Raw genomic sequence first — 20,032 nt, 5'->3', positions numbered from 1 at the left:
ACAATTCCAAGAAGGAAGAGGGAATTAGTTATTGGGTATTACAGAAGGCACTATTGGTTATTAAATAAAAATCCTCCTGCAAAGGATGTGGCAAATGCATTTTGAACAGTGAAATCTCAGTAATCCTAATTTACTAACAGTAGAAAGAGGAAAACAGATACTGTATTGAACAAACGTCTGGTTTGCTGCCCTATGGCAGCTGGGTTGGTTGGAGTCTTTTTTAATCCATCTAAGCAGTGCTAAGTATCTCTACAGTTGTTAAAGTCACTGCGCCCATGAAAACCCCTGGGAAGGTGATCAGCATACTTCAATTGTTATCCACCAGCTGTAGCAACACTTGCCTTGACCTGAATTTCCTGCTAGCCTAGGCAGACAGGTTTGAGTAACTGCCTGGCTTTCACAACCCCCTCATGGCAGCAGAGTGGCAGAAGCTGATGTAGATAAGGAACATCTGACAGTGGACAGAGGGTGAGAAAGAATAAAGGCCTGAAGGACTGCAGTGTGGGCAAAGACTGCATTTCAACCCAAGGTCACGTTGGTTCTGTGAAATGATTCATAACTCAAACTCCACTGCCTCTGAGAGGCCAGGCAGCTTCCTTGGAGCTGCACCTCCCAAACTGGCCAAGAACAACAGACCCAAGAAATAAGGGTGACACTGTCAGAGGAAGTTTAAGAATGAGATGCTGAATGCATGCAGTCGCCATCATTTGACAACAGGCCAGATGCAGCAAACACCCCTTCTCAGAGGGCTGGAAGATTTGCTGGAGTTCTCTAGAAACTACCTAATAAAACACCAGGAAAAACTCTCTCTCCAAAACCCAACACTCATTTCCCAAAAGTAACAGTTCTCACAGTGATCTACTTTTAAAATAAACTTACAAACAGAACACCAAGCCCTTTTTCTTTTTGTGTTGTATTTATTATTCTTTTGGGAGGCACAATGAAAATTTCAGCTTCTGCTCTTTTCCCTTGCAGAGCAGCAGGGTACAAGTTAATAGCCATCAATCTACAATCAATATATACTTCAGAAAGTCTCTGATTACATTTTCACATTTCCTGATAATAAAAGAGGCACATGTTCCAGACAGTGTCAGTAGCCGAAATAATTTTAAGCAACACTTGCTTGAAAAGCTGCACTGACTGCTATTTTAAGGCAGGTTGGGTGAAAGTTTGACAGGCAATTTCCTCAGGAAATGAAAATAATTTTGCCTACAGAAACACATTGATTGAAAAGAGGCTTTTAGAAAATACTTCATCAGTGTGAAATTATATTGATGCTGCACTTCCTTCAGTTAGAAAGACACCAACGAAATCTTTTTTGTTCAGAACTCTGACTTCTCAGTTGTTCCTTTACCTTGCAGGAAAGGCAGGCAGCGATGCTCTGCTGTCACAGGAGGCAGGTTTCTCAGGGAATCAGCAGCTCAGGGCAGGCTGCAGTGGCCAGGACCCATCAGGCTGTGTTCTCAATGAGCACAGCGATGCCTTGCCCACCGCCGATGCACGCTGACCCAACCGCGTACTTCCCGCCACGGCGCCTGCTCAGAAACAGCAACAGGGAAGATGGGTTACCGCCAGGAAACCACAGCAGCTCCTGTCCTCATTTTGTGAGCGTAAACCAGCTACCAACCAGGCGTTTCTGAGGATGATGTTTTAAAATGTGCATGTTGTTATTTTTCAAGTAAAATATCATAAAGTCCCAGGTGACGTTGAAATATTTCTGAAGGATGACTTTAGCTATCATCTGGTTCCACCCCCTGCCACAGGCAGGAACTTCTTCCTCTGGACCCCACCTGAACTTTTCTAGAGTAGTTTTTAAACTGCCTGAACACCGCTGAGGGGGTTTTTAAGTGCTAGGTTTCCTACAGCCACACTCCAAAAAAGAGTTTTCTGCAAGGTTAAGTTTCATGGCTGAGCACTAAGAAGACAGTGTTGCAAGTACAAGCAAAGAGACACAGTGATCTCTACCCTGACAGGGGGAAAAAAAGAGGAAAATTCAGCTTAAAATGCTGCTAGGCATATCAAGCAAGCCAAAAGAGCCAGAATTTCTGAAAATGGACTAAAGGAGAGAGAAGGTGGCAACAAAGTCTTTTAAAGCATCCCCTTCCAGTAGCTAAAGGGGACTGGAGAGGGACTTTGCACAAGGGCCTGGAGGCATAGGGCAAGCGGGGAATGGCTTCCACTGCCAGAGGACAGGGCTAGATGGGATACTGGGAAGGAATTCCTGGCTATCAGAATGGTGAAGCCCTGGCACAGGTTTCCCAGAGCGGTTGTGGTTCTTCCATCCCTGGCAGTGTCCAAGACCAGGCTGGACAGGGCTTGGAGGACCCTGGAATAGTGGAAGGTGTCCCTGCCCATGGCAGGGGACGGAATGAGATGGTCTTCAAAGGTCCCTTCCAACCCAGACCATTCTAGGACTCTATGACCCCGTGAAATGCACCATGTTAAGAAGAGAACAGAATTTGCTCAGAGGCCACTTCAAAAAAAGGAAACCTTCCCACAGGCTCCTGTGGGCTTGGATCAGATCTAGGTGAACCAAGGAATGCTGTCATGACAAGAGGATGGAATGTGAGGCAAGGGCAGGACCTGCACTGCAGCACAGAGGTGGCAAACTCATACAGAAAGTGGCACATCCCAGCGGGGCGAGTTTCAAGCTGGCTGACTGGAAGAGTTTAGTCAACACAGTAACCACGACTCGATCAGAATGTCTGCAGGCATAAATCCACCAGCACTGCACCCACCCTGAGCAGCTCCCGTGTGTGGGCATACCTTAACTCATGCACCAGGTGAGCTGTGATCCGTGACCCCGAGGCCCCCAGAGGGTGGCCGATGGCGATGGCACCTCCGTTGACGTTGGTCTTCTCAGGGTCAAGGCCCAACACTTTTTCCACAGCCAGATACTGCGGTGCAAATGCCTCATTCACCTAAAGCACCAGAGAAAGGGCAGAGCTTTTACACCAGCTTTCAGCAGCATGTGTGCAAACAAGATTAAATGAGGGGAACTGGTCCTTCGGGTCCTTTAGAGAAAAGCATTAAACGCTGTGTTTGCAACAGCATGCTCAGAACACACACCTGTCAATCCAACCCAACTAAATTTAAATACTAAGCAAGCATGAGGTGCATTTTGTAAAAAAAGGTGCATTATGTTCTGAGGCAGAGGGCCCATGAAGACCCTGCTGCACTGACAGATAAAGGTCCTGTTCACATGTATGACTAATTAAAAACATGAGCAGTCCAGCCAACTGAGTAAAATGTCACGTCACATGAGGATATTTTTGTTCCATGGAATGCGATCACACCATTTCCAGTTTCCACGTGCCTGGGATTTTTGTATTAGTAACTGTGCAGCAGGAACTGGATGGACAGAAGTCAGGCAGGCTCCTGACAGGCAAGAAAACACCAACATGGCATGAATGGAATCTTTCTGCTAAAAAAGATCAGGGGTAAAAATCACTGTTCCTGTAAAAACCTCTCACCTCTACCAAATCCATATCCTTCAGGGTCAGTCCTGTCTTCTTCAAAACCTCTGTGATTGCAGGTACAGGGCCTGTTTGGAAATCATATGTGGTTAGTTAAATGAAAAAAAAAACTAAATTAAGTATTAGAAACTTGTTTTCCATAAGATAAATTCATAAAACCTCATGAGCCTCTGTGCAGCCAATGAATTCTGGGTATGTCACTCACCTGCTTTTATTAGGTGGGAAGAGAACTCCTAAATCTCAAAACTACTTGGTCTCCCTGCCAACATACAGACGGGGAAAGCTAAGAGTGTCACTACTGCTGCACACAGAGCTTTCAAGAGAAGTGGTTGTCCCCAGGCAAATAAAACAACTTCACAATGGTTTTCCGGCGTTATCCTTCCCAGTACTCTTGGTTCCATTTATTCTTTCCTCACAACTTGCAGCCTCCAGGTAAACAAAAAAGGAAGAATACAGGCTGCTCTAGATTTTGCTGGTCATGGGCTTACTTATGGGTATTGCTGTTCTGGTGTTCTTAACGTATCTGAAAATCTTTGAGTAAAAAGCTGAACATTTAATTAGTTTATTCCAAACAATTAAATGCTCCCTCAGACCCAGGTCTTGGACAATTGCAGAAAGTAAGATTTTTGTTTTCAGACTATTAAGACTTGGGCAAAAATACTGTCCTCTGGAAGAAAGCTGCCTTCTATAACCTAATACAATCTAGTAAGAGAAATTAATCCCAAACACAGCCACCTAAGGTAACACACTCTCAAAGAGAATTTGGAAGGGTTAATTATGTATGTGCTTGTACGAGAACCACCCTGAGATGTTGGGTGGTGGCTGATCATCCGCTTCTAAAACACAACAATCCTAAACGCTATCACACTGCCCAAAAATGGTGTTGAAAAAAGAATAAAAACATTAAAAAAAGTAAACTAACAGAGAGAAAAGATAAAAGAAGAAAGGGCCCAGTTCAGAGCCCAGTGGAGTGTCAGGGAGCCCCAGGCATCTTAACACTAGACTCCAAGTGCATCTCATTAGGGAAGGATTTTAGTATGCCTGCTACGCATGAGAGTAATGGGAAGGTCTCATGTGGACAATACAAAGACCCTTAAATGACAGCAAAGTAAACTTTTTCCCCTGTCTCTTTTTAAAAATAATGAATTCTCTCACTGAACACTGTGAGACAGGAGTCACTGCCAGTATGTGAAAGGACAGTGGCTCAGACTGAGCTCCTGTCTGTCAGAATCTGCTGCTGTCACGTCGATGAATCTCATCTGGTCTGTTTGAGCTGCTGGGGACAAGCTGTGGTGTGAAGGAGTTGGGATACTAAACTGATCCTCCATATGAAGTTTTTAAACAAGCTAGAAGAGCTGCCTGACTTAGAGAGAATGGGCTGGTTTAGGAAGCACAATGCCAGCACAAAGTCCAGCGAAAAAAGCCCTCCCTCCACGAAAAAAGCCCTCCCTCCACGTTTGCTTTAAAGGCTGTGTCAGTCTGACCAGGAAAACAAATCTGACAATGCCTCATTTGCATTTCTACTGACACGCAGGACCAGCCAACAACAGCTCCTCTGAACAGAGGGACGGAGAGGAAGAGAAATGCTGGGATACAATGCTGTCTGCAAACCAAAGTGAAGGGAAAAATCCTGCGGTGACTGGATTGGCTTTGAGGGATAGTTTGCACTAAGAGATACTTAATTAGCCAACAGAAAACATGGGACTAAAGCAACCAAGAAAGGGTTTGGTTTGCCAATTAATACCTGAACAGATGCATACCCTGGGATCCAAGCAGCTTGAGCCACTGAGTAACTGCTGAAAGGTGTTCACACAGCCACTACTCCATCAGCAAGAGGTGAGGCAGGCAACTCACAGTTGCACATTTTATCTTGGGATTTAGAGCTTACAGGAAACTAAAGTGAATTTTAGGAGAAAAAGGTTTAAAAAAAAAAAAGTTTGAGAGTGTGTTTTCTTGACTAAAAGAGACAGTAAAAAAGGGGAAAAAGGAAGTGCCTGGGGGACTATGCTTGTGCTATTACTGTGAGTCAGACATTGCACACACCATGCCAGCCAAATTGAGGAGCAAATCTGTCCCTCTGCACAACCGGGATGTCCTGGACAGCAGGACACAGAAACACCTTCAGAGCCACCAGCCTGAGCACAGTGAAGCATCCTTTCCTTTCCTTTAGAATGCCCATGACAAGAACATTTTAATGCTGCTGGATGCTATGAAATTATGTGCTTTACTGCAACTTACCAATGCCCATGATGGAAGGGTCACAGCCAGCTGAGTGATAAGCTACTACTCTTGCCAGAGGAGTAAGACTGTGCTTTTTAAGTGCTGATTCACTGGCAAGGATGACTGCACCAGCTCCATCACACACACCCTTGCAGTAAGAGAGAAGCATTCTTAGTGAGAAAATACAAAGAAACGAAAAACCCCTCACACTCTTTAAACTAAACCCCCCCAAAGGGGCTTGAGTCTTAGGTACTATAATTAACATTTAACAGCGTTTATTCAAAATAACAAAAAACAATCTTTCACTGTTCTGACGATGGGAAAAGAAAGTTAAATACAGATAAATGTTTAATAAATTCCAACGTGTTAGAAAAGAAAAGTAAGTCTTTCCTGCATTGGAAATATGATTCTGCTGACTTGCAAGAACACTATTAATAATGGATAATGTATGTGCTATTAATTATAAAAGATACTTTACAGACACCCACACTTACTGTGTCTATGATCTATTTTAGGCTGAATTCAGACTGTATGAACACAGCACTCCATCTGGCCCAAAGAACTTTAATCAATTAATTAAGATAATGACTGTGAGAGGAACAGTCTATAATGATGTGCTGCTAAGCACTGAGTATATTCTGGGTAAGACTGGGGGAGAGAGGACAGTAGCTGTGGTACAAAGACGAGCAGCAGCAGTATGCCCACCAACAAAACGCAGGTTTAAGCAAATAAGTTCAGTAACCACTGCCTCACAAAGAAAGCAGGGTGGCTACACAGCCACTGCAGCCACCAACTGCACAACTCAAGGCTGATGAAGGAACGCCAATGCCTGACTGCAAGATCAGTGGCAACCCACAGAATCAAATTTTAGGAGTCAGGAGCTGACTGAGGGATCCCTTGGCACCTCGGGGCTGGAAGAGTCAGCCGGGCCATTCAGCTGCAGAATTAGAAGTCATTTTTGTCAGGAGGCACCCCTGACAGACAGCTCAGTGAGAGATAAAAACAGTGGCAATAAATTTGGAGAACCATAGAGGGGACACCTGCCCAGCCCAAGGGTCTGAGGCACTCACTGAAGCATTCCCAGCCGTGACTGTTCCATCCTTTTTAAAGACACACGGGAGTTTCGTCAGCTGTTCCATAGTGGTCTGGGGTTTGGGGTGCTCGTCCTTTTGCAGGCTTTCTTTACCCTTTTTTGTCTTCACTTCAATTGGTGCCATCTCAGCATTAAAGTAGCCAGCATCATTAGCTGCAAACAGAAAAAGGAAAATAAAAGGGCCGGATAAAAACATCAAGGTGATTGTTCAGCATGACCATATTTTCATGTGCACACACCTTCTGCTCTATTCGAACCAAAAGTCCAGGGACAGCAATACTTATCCTTTATTTTGCTTAAATAAATTGGTTGTGTTTTATTGTTGGGAGGTTTTTGTGGTTTTTGTTATTTTAAGAAATTCACAAAAACTATGCAAGTATACTCTCAAACTTTGCAAAGAAAGTCTCAAATATTGAAACTTTATTTCAGGTTTAAACAGCTGAACTCTTTTTGGTTTGTGCAGGTTTTTTTTTGTTTCGTTTTTGTTTCTTTCTTGTGTAAACTTCTTGGTTTATTCTTAGTACGTATTCCCCTCTACTGCTGCTTTATTTTACAGCTCTGTCATTTCTCAGATGGCCAAGATGTGAATCTTACTCAGAGAGGAATGTGCAAAAAACCTCTTGAGCCACATTGTTTCTGTTGATAAGATACTGTATATCAATCAAAATCCTCTTCAAGGTGCTCCTCCAAAGACTCTCACTGTCAAGCCAAGATCTCAGAATGGGATTCAGCTGCCTAAACAACCTAAAACAATTCAAGTCATTGTAGGTATCTAAGATGCCCCAAAAAGCATCTGTCCAGATTGCGTAATATAACATGAGATAGAGATTTAAAACAAAGACACTGAAATTGTCAGATCTGATGTTGTTTAGCTACCCTGGGCCTTCTCAATAAATTCCTCAAAACCTTTTTCTTTCCTGATTACACACAGGGCTCTCTCTTTACTCTGGGATAAGACGACGTGGTCCTACAGTCAGGAATAAAAACAGCAAGGTAAAATCCTAGAAAACAAGAAGCACAGTTTCTAACAAAGACTCCAGGAATGGCAGGAGTTAGGTAAAAAGAGGAACAAGGTGGAAAGGTAATAAATTATGAAGAAAAGTTACAAAAAGCATTTTTACATCTACTGGAAAAAATCCAAAATCTTCCTTCAAGAGAGCAGCTGTTAAAATGCATCGTCATGAGAACCTAAAACCATGCTTAGATCTTTTCTTCTCATGTTCACCTTTGGCCTGCAATGCATGATGAGTCTCAGGATGGCCACTGCACATTCTACTGGCTTTCGGCCTAAACTTCACAGTAACTGAACCGCAGAAACTTGGGATGGTTTGGGTTGGGAGGGACATTAGAGTCCATCTTGCTCCAAACCCCTGCCATGGGCAGGGACACCTTCCACTGTCCCAGGCTGCTCCAAGCCCCGTCCAGCCTGGCCTTGGACACTGCCAGGGATCCAGGGGCAGACACAGCTGCTCTGGGCACCCTGTGCCAGGGCCTCCCCACCCTCACAGCCACCAATTCCTTCCCCAGATCCCATCTGGCCCTGCCCTCTGGCACTGGGAAGCCATTCCCCATGTCCTGTCCCTGCAGGCCTTGTCCCCAGTCCCTGTGCAGCTCTCCTGGAGCCCCTTGAGGCCCTGGCAGGGGCTGGGAGCTCTCCCTGGAGCCTTCTCTTGTGCAGCTGAAGAGCCCCAGGTGTCCCAGGCTGGCTCCAGAGCAGAGGGGCTCCAGCCCTGGCAGCATCTCCGTGGCCTCCTCTGCACTGGCTGCAGCAGCTCCACGTTCTCCTTACACTGGAGGCCCCCCAGAGCTGAATTCCTCTAAATTAGGGTTTTGGGCACGTAAACCACCCAGAAAACAATTTAAAACACAGCTCCTAAACAAATATCCCCTCTTCAAACTCCATGTGCTCTGACTGTTCAAGCATTCAAGAACAACATTCAATTGGCAAAAGAAAGCAGAAGGATTTAGATGAATTACAGCACATGCTGGCACACAAGAAGGATGTGGGCCACTGTGGGAGACTGTTCTTCCATGCAGAGGAAAGAAAGGAGTGAAGTCAGGCATGGCTGGGACAATGCTGCATCCCCACCAGAGGGGCACCAAAAAATGACATTCACCAACACAAATCCTGCTCAGACAGGAGCTGACCCGTGACTGGCCAAGGGTGTCTGCTGCCTCAACAGCTATGGAATGTCCCTGAGGAAGGCACAGGAAGGCAGTGGAAAGGGGCTCCCACTAAACGTTCTGAGGGGTGCAACACCTGACTGAGTACACTCTCAAAGTCAACCCCCCTAAGAGTGCGTTATTTGCACCACTGGAACAACAAAACCACGAATTACAGCGCGCAAACAGAAGGGCAAACTACACCAAGAGCCACAGAGAACCTGAGAACACCCCGAATCAACGCTAAAAACTGACTAGAACCTGAAACCAGCACCACATAAACACTTCCACTCCTCGATTCACTCACCAGCTTTGCACCTCTGCTGCGTTTTGAGCGCGTACCGGTCGCAGTCCTCCCGGGAGATGCTGTATTTTGCAGCCAGGTTTTCAGCTGTCACTGCCATTGGTATTTTGACATGTGTATCTGTCAGGGCTTCCCACAACGTGTCTTCCAGCTGCATGAACATCAGAGGAAAATCAGAAAAAAGAAAATATTAAGAAGAAAATTAGAAAGCACAGCAATACGGTATTTATTACTGACAGCTTCTAACTGTTCAGCAGTCTCTTTGTAAAATTAATTCAGGTTACCTACAGATAATTTATTGATATATTAGAACGAACATATTGAAAAACAGTGTGCAGGTTATTGTGTGCTATTCTAGTTAAACTCCATTGCACTCTAGTGCAATTCTTTCCACTCACAAGTGGCCCCAAGAGGCTTGGGCATAGTTTTAAAAGAAGATTTTTAGTATTTCAGCGTATTTCACTTCTATATGAATTATTTATTAGAGCCCTGTGAGCAAACACACCAGTCTGGTTGCCAAGAAGGAAATGGGAGGCACTGTGAGAAGGCACAGCAGCCTACTGATTCTTTTGCTCTTTCTCTACTGTCGGGTAAAATCCCCTTACTACAGTCACAGGTTTCTGTGACATCTCAGGGGAGAAAACACCCAAGTCTACCTTCACTCAAGCTGATAAAGCCAAGCCCAGTCAGTTCAGACGGGTTTTGTCATCTCTGCCAGCAGTAAAATTCTGCAAAATAAACCATTCATTCACCAGTGACTCTGTAACTCAGTTATCTTTATGATAAGAACCCAGTTGCACCTACTTGGTGTATCAGCAACATTGTGAAGGGGCTGTCTGTAGGACCTGTGCCCCACAAGAACAGAACCAAGCACAGATCACAGTCACCATCTTCACAGTGGAAATACAATGCGGGAAAAAAAACCCCAAAGGGCTGAAACAGTGAAACATCCTAATTTTCATTTTGATGTCAGTTATGACCCACTGGGAGAGTGGTGGCATGTTATCAATTTATCCTGCTGCACATTTCCCACAGTATTCATTAGGACTTACCTTCAGTGGAAAATGTAAAGATAACTTACTTGTCAATGGATTTAACATCAAGGTTCCACTTTGAAACTGAGAGATGTTCACAGCTTGGAGGTATACATGCTCTCTACCAGTCCATCTACCTACTGCAAACATTACTAGCCTTGCCTGAACTGTGTGTGCCTCTACTTCACAGACATTTTGTGCATAGTACTTGCACAGGATGTACCAAGTGAACTAAATTTTGTGTCTAAGAGTTTATGGGGTACATTCAACATGGAACAGGAACTCAAAAATGGTTTTGAAAAAGCTGGAAAACTGGCACGCTTCACAAACTGGCCTGAACTTACTGTTTTCATACTGTCTGCATACTAGATAAATGCTTTAGGCTACAAAGTCTGGATCTAATCTCCAATAATTTCATTCGCAAGGATTTAGTGCCTGTGGGAAACGGCACTAAACTTGTCTAACCATTCAGAGTCCATCCACAAACTTCAGAAACTGAAAGGTTTGACAAATCAAATTAAAACAAACTATAGATCATGGTTAGACAACTTGCTTTAAAAGATAAGAGTTTTACACCTCAGTTAAAGGAGTTTTGCAAAGTAAATTTATATGTATTAATTGTTACAGTGACAATACTAGTGATAGTGCCTTGTGTACTTCACTGTGTACAACAAATGATGAATAAGGCCATCAAAGAAGTTTTTTCCACTCAAGAGAGAGTGGAAAATGTGGAAAATAGATTTGCAGAGAATTCTCAAAGCCTGACAGAAGGCTCACATAGTATATGCATCAGTGTGCAAACTCTTGAGATAAAAAATGCTGACTTAGAAATGCCATGGAATAGGACAGATGCTGAGAGAGAAATGGAACTAGAAACAAGTTTCAAAGGATGGCTTTGCAACTAGACTAGACACTCTGGAAAAACAGAACTATGAAAGATGTATTAGAAAAAGGGGTAATTTTAGACGATTGGTTTTAAGGCATTACCAGCATTGTGTGGCAAAAGCTGACAGGCCAAAAAAAACCCACTCATAACATGTTGTAATTAGGAAATAGCTTGGGTTCTGATTATGATAGTGTGAATTGCAACACCTGTACCGTCTCGCCCTTCACATGAGACTGAAAATGGAATATAAGTTTTTAAAAGGCCTCTCACTTACCCCATCTCTGGGTCAGAAAAAGGTACAGTCTGACAAGCGCTCACAGTTCTGGTCCTAAGCAGTGCTTTGCTCAGAGAACAGAAAAAGTACCTTGAGTTCTGCTCCCAGCCTGGTTCCGAACCGAACCTTTCGGACCGCGTAAGGAGCCTGGCTCATGCTCTCAGCTCCGCCACACAGAACAACTTCTGACTCATTCAGGCAAATCTCCTGTTAACACAATGAAACAAAACACATCCAGGACTTAACTGGCTGTTTGAGTAAGATAATAACAACTGTTTTAAAAGAAGAGGTTTTCAGCTACAAAGCAAGGAACTTAGAATGAGTCCAAACTTAGTCATGTGTGTACGTTTATGAAGGATTTACCCTTCTGTTAAGGTTGGGGTCTGTCTCCTTCATGCCATGCCCCTTTTTCTTCCTTTCAGCAAAGAATGATTGTATCCACGAGGGAAGAAGAGAATATGCATGTGCACAGGTGACAGAGCAGAAGAACAAAGGCATTAGGCATCTGCATGCTTGTGTGGCTTGGTTCACAAATGGCTGCACTGGCGGTTTTGAGCTCCCACTCCTCTCAAAAGGAACACAAATTACACTTCAAAGCCTGAAGTAGGACCTTACCATTAGAAAAAAAAATGGGACATAATTTCAGAAGACAACACCTATGTAGCTGACAAAATAAGTACCCAAAACGCAGTAATTCATCAATGGCAAAGCACACAAAACCTAAAAGCCCCACTTCTTAAATGCACCATCAGAGCATTCAAAAATACTGCTTCCTTAAAATGCGTCACTGAGTTGGACTTTGATGTTATTTATGAACTAGAATGAAAGAAAACTAAATTACCCCAGAGAAGCCGTGGCTCCCCCATCCCTGGAAATGCCCAAGGCCAGGTTGGACAGGGCTCAGAGCAACCTGGGGTAGTGGAAGGTGTCCCTGCCCATAGCAGGAGGGTGGAACTCTTTGAGATGCTTTCCAACACAAACAGTTCCATGATTCTGTGATCTTGACATGCATTTGAGATTTCTAGCTAATAGCTTGTGTGTAGCAGTACCTGCTGAGATGCTTACTAGAAACTCTGTGAGCATCTAAGCAGCACTGGCTGCATTGATGAAATGCCATATTTGAAAAGGACCTCACCACCACCCTCTCACTAAAAGCGGTAACATTCTGCAGCAGATTTTTTCAGTGTGGACAAACGTGTGTATGGCCTTTGCAGAAGGCACTAGGAAAATCAGACAGGTAGATGTTACTGCAAACATTTAACGTTAACTCAAAAATTTGCACTTTTTTTCTTCTACAGGATCATACCTAAAATAATTCTTTAGCCAAGAAAGACCAAAAAAAATCCCAAAAAACCAAAAATTTGCTTGTTTAAGTATTCATAAAAGCAATGTATGAGCAAATGAAATAAAAATCCCTATGCTCTGACTCAATGGTTTTGGCCAGCTCCTCAAGGAGAAGTTGATTGTATTCTATTTTAAACGAAGTGACACTATAAACCACTTAACCCATGACAGGTTTGGATCTTTGAACAAAAGCATACTTAAAAAGCACAGGTTGCTGCTTACACAGCTATTCTCACAGCAAGGGCGAGAATACAAACAATGATCAAGAGATGAAAGACTCCTGGAGTCCAGTAATTCCAGTCCATACAAACAGGATCATAGGAGGCAACTATTGCACAGCTGAGCTCCATTGCACCAGCTAACACTTGTTGCATTCCTCATATTAAACTAAAAATTGCTACAATACTTGGGATTTAAAAGCCAACCACACAATGTAGCATTGCGGTGGCTGAACTCCTGCAATGAACTGAGCAGACAATAGAAATCTCTACCAAGAATCCATGTCAAGGTTCATCCCAAACACAAGGGACATGTTTCTACATGTTAACAGCCTGACAAAAGTCACAAGTGGCACAGAAATACAGCTTTGTACCTGACAGCCATTGGCAATGGACTGGAAGCCAGAGCCACAGAGCCTGTTGACAGTGAGGGCTGGGACAGACACTGGGACTCCCACACGCAAACCAACGTGTCTTGCGATGTAGATGGCATCTGAGGAGCTCTGCAGGGAGAACAGGCAAGAGGTTTTGTCACACTCTCATTGATTTGGAAAGTAGAAAAAAGCCTTGATGGAGACTCAGAATGGTGTCGTTGCATCCCTGACAGGAGGCGGTGCGTGCTCAGCAGAAATCCTACCACTCACCAGAAGCACTCTGATTCAGTTCAAGAAGACACAGGATTTGAAAGTGTCACTGCCTCAATATGCATTTTAAACAAAATGTGTGTTAGGTCAGCAACTTCATGTTTCCCCTTATCCCTTATTTTCAAAACGGCACCCACGCAGCAGGTGTGGTGGCAAGATCAACAAGGGCAAGATCCTGCCAGCTGAGCTGCAATTATTTTAAGGTAAATTAATTTTGCTCAGACTAACAGGGAAAGGCCTCCCAAAACCAGAGAGGACATTTATGCTCTTGGGGAACATGCCCTAAGCTAAAATGCATTATAAAGACAAAGTTCTGTGCACAGGGCTACAATATGCATGCAAGTTCAGAAAAAAAAAAATTAATCAAGCCACTTCTGTTGAAGAAGGCAAGTTTGGAATAGTCATACATTCATAGTTAATTAAACTTAATCAAACAATATCAATAAACCAGAATTAAAAAAAAAAAATCCACCGGAATGGGGAAGTACGATGCAAAGCAAAAGACATGTACTTTCAAAATTAAAAGAAACTTTATCAGGAGATTGCTGTTTTTTATGTGAAGGCACTACAGGAGATTTGAGTGCAGCAATTCTTTCCTGGGACACAAACAGCTCTTACAAATTTGAAAAGCTGAATAAAAGAAACTGAGATGGTAACTGTAGGAGACAGAATAATTTAAAGCTACTCTTTCGGCTGAAAATCCAAAGAAGGAATACTGCCTGTTTCTTTGCTTACTGTCCATGTTCTCAGTTACTTGCTTCTTCTGCATCCTTGAAACATGCAGTGCAAAATAAAAGTCCTCACTCTTAACAGTAATGGTGAAATCAGAATATAAAGCAAAGAAAAAAAAAGCCACATATGTTCTTTGCTGTCTTGCCTAAAACAAAAATCCTCATTTGTATGTGTGGGTAACTGCAGTTTTACAATGCATACAACAGCATCCTCCTCATGAGCTCTTTGGAAAAGACACAACTGTCCAAATGCCTCTGCCAATCACGGCATGCATCCTTTCAGCTCAAAGGAAACTCGCATGCACTCAAAAAAAATTCTACAGAAAACACAAGAGAAAACACAAATCGCTTACAGGCTTGGCACAGAAAGGGATTCATGCCACTCAGTGAAAAAACCACTGATCACTGAGTCACACAGCCCAAGCCATTAGAACAGGGGAAATGTACCTGGGATTAACCAGTTAATTGATGCATACTTTTAGGAGGTCAGCTCGTCCTGGTTCAAACTACCCCTGGCACTAAAAAAAGCAAGCTCAGCCTTGCTCCCAACAGCACCACAAACCACACATGATGCACACACCCCTCAAACACAAGCAGGGAACACTAGACTGCCAACTGCTGCTGACCCCTTTCGCTTCCACCCCTTTGGCTGCCAGCCAAAGAGGCAGCTATCTATAGGGCCAACCCGAGGGTGCCTGAAATAGCCCCCGAGCAGCAGATTTTCCAGCCCCCCAACCTGCATGACGTTGCCCACGACGACGCTGTCGATGATCTCGGGAGGGACCTTGCCGGCGGCCAGCGCGGCTCGAGCGGCATGTTCCGTCAGGTCCGTGGCCGAGAAATCCTTCAGCAGCCCCCCGTAGGTCCCGAAGGGAGTGCGCTTGGCTGCCACGATGAACACACCTGCAGTAGGGACAGAAATGACCCACAGTGGTGAACACACCTGCAGGAATGACCCAAAAGAGTGAACACACCTGAAACAGGAGCAGAAATGACCTACAGCAGTGAACACACCTGCAGAGGGGGTAGAAATGACCCACAGTGGTAAACACAGCTGCAGTGGGGACAGAAATGACCCACAGGAGTGAACACACCTGAAACAGGGGCAGGAATGACCCACAGCAGTGAACACACCTGAAACAGGGGCAGGAATGACCCACAGCAGTGAACACACCTGCAGAAATGACCCACAGGAGTGAACACACCTGAAACAGGGGCAGAAATGACCTACAGCAGTGAACACACCTGAAACAGGGGCAGGAATGACCCACAGCAGTGAACACACCTGCAGAAATGACCCACAGGAGTGAACACACCTGCAACAGGGACAGAAATGACCCACAGTGGTGAACACACCTGCAGAAATGACCCACAGGAGTGAACACACCTGCAACAGGGGCAGAAATTATCCACAGGCACAGCGCCTCACACCCAGGAGAGCACCGAGCCAGCCTCCAGTGGGTAACATCCTAAATTCACAAGAAACTTTGTAAATATAGTCAACATGAACACAGGAAGCTTGAGAAATACAATGTAATGGTGCTTTAGACAGGGACAGCATGGAGAATTAACAGTCAGAAAGAAAAGCTGGGAAGATTCTGGAAATACACCCCCCTTTGCACAGTGAGGTTTGACCACAAAGTATGGTTGGATACAAATGTGGAGTTGGAGGAGGCTGCCACATACATCAAACATTAGTGCTAGCGCGCTTAAAAGCATGCCAGTAACACCTAGGAAATCCTGTAGTAGACACCTGTGAAAATATCAGATGAGGAACAGTGCTTTTAGCAGTTCCCTCATCCTAGAAAATTCAGCAGATTTTTGGTTTATATGCAGAAACCGTTTCCACAGGAAAAAAAAAAAAAAGAAAAAAAAAGAAAAACCAAACCAAACAATAAATCCAAAACCCACACTTTTTACATGCATTTCAACTTTGAGTACTTGACCACAAGAGGGAAAACATTCCCTAATCAAAAAATTCATGCTCCTGCCAGAAATACATATGCCACCTAAACTGCTTTATCATGAATCTCCTGGTTCCTGAGAAGAAAATCCAGTTTTCACTAGGCAGGAGACCATGCGCAAGCACATGTGTAAAAACGCAGGGGCCGGGAGCACTCGATGCAAATTCCAGCTCGGGAGAAGCCATCTCTGAAGCAAAGCAAACATCTCCTGGCCGCCTGTCATGTTGGCTCTCTGCCCCCACGTGCAAAAAAACAAGTGGGAGGCAGGCTGTGAACTTTCCCCCAGTTGAACAATATCGCTCACAACCCCCGTTTCCACAGCTCCCATCCAACACCCAGCTATTTTAGGTAACACTGCAGGGACATATACAGATGTAAGAGCACAGGCAAATGAAAATGCCTGCTCATTAAGCTGCTCATGAGCACTGATTTCGGGTAATCTGATCCACGTCACTTGCCAATTTTGCCAGAGAGACGGTGCTCCTCCATCTCCCATGCATTTGCACCCCAGGCTGCATGACTGCTAGAAAAGGAATTCCAAACTGGCCGAGGTCAAGCTTCCCCACCGACAAGGACCAGAACACAGTGCAGAGATTTAAAACGTGCAGGGAGGATGCTCAGACTCGTATCACAGAATGGTTTGGGTTGGAAGGGACCTCAAGGATCATCCAGTGCCACCCCTGCCACGGCCAGGGACACCTTCCACTGTCCCAGGCTGCTCCATGCCCCATCCAGCCTGGCCTTGGACACTTCCAGGGATCCAGGGGCAGCCACAGCTGCTCTGGGAAACCTGCGCCAGTGCTCACCTCATGGCAAAGATCTTCTTCCCAATACCCAATCTAAATCTTCCCTTCTTGGCATATCTTTCTTGCAGAAAAAGAGGCTTTGATAGCTCACATTCTTCACCGCTCCTCCTGTCCACTCATTCCCTGCCTTCTCCAAATTGTGCCAACCCTAACTGAACACAAAGCTTTGCTGCAGACCAGCCTGGGGACCTGACCAAGCTAAAAGAACTCTTTCTCCTCCCTTTTGGCCAGGTTGTCAGTTACCCACATTATTTGTTCAGTCACATCCTCTGTGGCATTGCCTCATGAACAGTCCAGGGGTGAGGATGGAACTTTGCCCTTAAACATTCCCCTTCACATCAACACCACCTCCCTCTCTTCCACGGAGGCTGCTCACTGCTGCCCACTTCCCAACAGCACCGTGGGGCCAATAAACCAGGGCAGGTCACACAGCAGAGGCAGCTGAACACTAACCCAGACTCAGCAGAAAACGAGGGCCTCACGTTCACTTGGATCAGCTCCGTGCCCGAGTTCACCCTCTGGCTGCTCAATAAAACAATAACTCAGGACTCAGAGAGAAGGCTGATCCTTCTTTTCTTACTGAACCAGTAAGAAAAGAAGACGAAGAAGCAGCAGCACAGCCTGCTGAATTAATGTTGAATTAGCCTGGACACAGACAGGTTATGTCCTTGAGGGCACATAACTCCAGAGCCTGCCAAATTTTGCTCGACTGGAGAGCCACCTGCAACTGAGACCCCCTCCACAGAATTTCAGGAGAGGCATCAAGAGGTGGCTGAAGTCCTGAGTGAAAAAGGACTCCTTCTAAATTTCCATTCATTAGTTCTGTCCAACATTATCACAGAAAGATTCAAGGGTCTCCGCAATTTTGCAAGGTGATGAACATTGGATGAGAGCAGAATAGTACCAAATGCATAGAGATCTGAAAACTTTTGGGGCAAGAAAGCCAAGATCACTCTGAATCCTTACCAAACACTGCATTTGAGACACCTTTTAAACTGGTTTTGTTAACCACTTGCTGCCAAACAGGAAACTGAAATACTATTTAATCCTACGACATATCTCAAATGAACTTGGTATGAAAATAACTCTTCATCAGATCCTATTCTGAAAGCCTAGAAAACAATGACATTAAAAAAAGGAAGTTAAGAAGCAAGAATGGTATATGAAACTTGTGGATTGAGATGAAAGAAAATCCTGCAGTGGGCACAGATAACTAAAATCAGAATTAATACAATGTTGACTACACAGGCTTTAGCACTGTGATCTCACACCCTGACTGACATGTATGTTATCATTTTAGGTACAGTTCGTCAAGTAGAAAAGTGCTGTCAAACAGATAAAAAGCCCTATTGCGATAAATTTCAATTTTGTTTTCAAACAAGAGCAGGTCCTAAAAGGTGTATTTACCTCATTTTTAAGAGTCACGGAACTTAAACAATGTAGAGCATAAATTAGTTCTTTGCAGCAAACACTCTCAGGAGCTGTGGGGACTTCAGGAATTTATCCTGCACTATCAGGCAGGACCTGGACTGTCAGTGACAAACTCCCAGTCACTGACATTTGAGGTGTCACTTACGTAAATAGAGAGCCACAGAATTAAAGAATTACAGGATCATCTGGGTTGTAAAAGAACTCAAAGACTATGGAGTTCCAACCATTCTCCAGCACTGCCAAGGCCACTCCTGTCCCTGTCACCCGTCAGGTGCCACATCCACATGGCTTTTAAATCCTTCCAGGGAAGCGGACTCCACCACTGCACTGTGGACAGCTCTGCCAGGGTTGGACAGCCCTTTGCGTGGATAAATTGTTCCTGATACACAATTCAAATCCCCAGCTCCATGACGGACGTGCGCCCCTCGCTGTGGGTTTGTCTGCACCCCGGCTGACTGGAGCACCGCAGGGAGCCAAACGCTGAACTTACTGCATAAAGCGGCGCTGAAAACCGAGGCTGTGACTGACACTGTCCGGCCCCCTCCTCACCTTCTGCCCCTCATTTCCACCCCCTGACCATATTCCCCACTCTCTGAACCCCACTCCCACCCCCTGACCACATTCCCACTCTCTGAACCCCATTCTCACCCCCTCACCACATTCCCACTCTCCGAATCCCACTCCCACCCTCTGAGCCCACTCCCCACTCTACGACGATCCTTCCCACCCTCCGTCCCCACGCAGCCCGGCGTGGTTTTTTCTTGGAAGTTCCTAGTTACTTCCAGCTGTCTGGCCCTGACGGGACGGCGGGGAGAGAAATCCCCCGGGAGCCAGGGGAACGGCTCTCGGGGGCTCCACTTTGTCACTCCTGAGGGGCCCCACGAGCTGCCCCGCCTTAGGGGCTCCTGCAGCGCCCAAGCCGTGACCGCCCGCCCTCAGGGTTCCCCGGGCGCCCTCAGGATCCCCCCGGCGCCCCTCAGGGAGGCAGGGATCCGCGGGGGACGCGATCCTCACCCCTCAGCAGCGCCATGGCCACACCGCGCCCCGGCCGAGTGCCGTCCCTCTCTCCCGCCCGCCCCGCACATTCGCCACGCCGGGGGCGGAGGCGGCGGCCGGGGACGGCCGGCAGGCGCTTTACTTAAACTTCTACGCGTAATTTCAATTTTTGTTTAATTTATTTTAAATGCGGGGTGTGGTGGGGTGGTTTTTTTTATTATTATTATTGTTTGTTTGCTTTTAAATTTCGCTTCTGCTTAATTCGATTTTTTCCCCCCCCCCGTGCGGTTTTGGCGAATCGGCGGCAGGGGAAGCGGGGGGTGATCGCTGAGGGGAGAGGGTCGCCCCGCCGCCCCCCTCGCAGGTAATTACAGCGTGTTCCAGTTAATTGCTGATAATCGTGGAATCGTTTCCGTCGGAAAGGGCCTCCGAGATCTTCGAGTCCAAG

At 45.3% G+C, this 20,032-nt stretch overlaps 1 protein-coding gene across 1 annotated transcript; it reads right to left on the bottom strand.

Moving 5' to 3' along the window:
- Window positions 1–897: 897 nt before the first annotated feature.
- Window positions 898–19,672, bottom strand: ACAA2 (acetyl-CoA acyltransferase 2). The gene is made up of 10 exons (XM_066180697.1): window positions 19,603–19,672; window positions 15,124–15,290; window positions 13,387–13,515; window positions 11,541–11,657; window positions 9,260–9,407; window positions 6,767–6,942; window positions 5,715–5,844; window positions 3,474–3,544; window positions 2,767–2,921; window positions 898–1,535 (listed from the first exon to the last, which is right to left on the bottom strand). The coding sequence occupies exons 1-10, from the start codon at window positions 19,616–19,618 to the stop codon at window positions 1,451–1,453; spliced, it is 1,194 nt and encodes a 397-aa protein (XP_066036794.1). The 5' UTR covers window positions 19,619–19,672; the 3' UTR covers window positions 898–1,450.
- Between the last annotated feature and the right edge of the window lie 360 nt (window positions 19,673–20,032).

This window comes from Chamaea fasciata, unplaced genomic scaffold, assembly GCF_029207755.1.
Source record: "Chamaea fasciata isolate MVZ Bird 193981 ecotype frontalis unplaced genomic scaffold, bChaFas1.0.hap1 SCAF_4, whole genome shotgun sequence".
Taxonomy (NCBI): domain Eukaryota; kingdom Metazoa; phylum Chordata; class Aves; order Passeriformes; family Sylviidae; genus Chamaea; species Chamaea fasciata.
The sequence above is the reverse complement of the archived record's forward strand: the minus strand, read 5'-3'. Positions and strand labels throughout refer to the sequence as shown.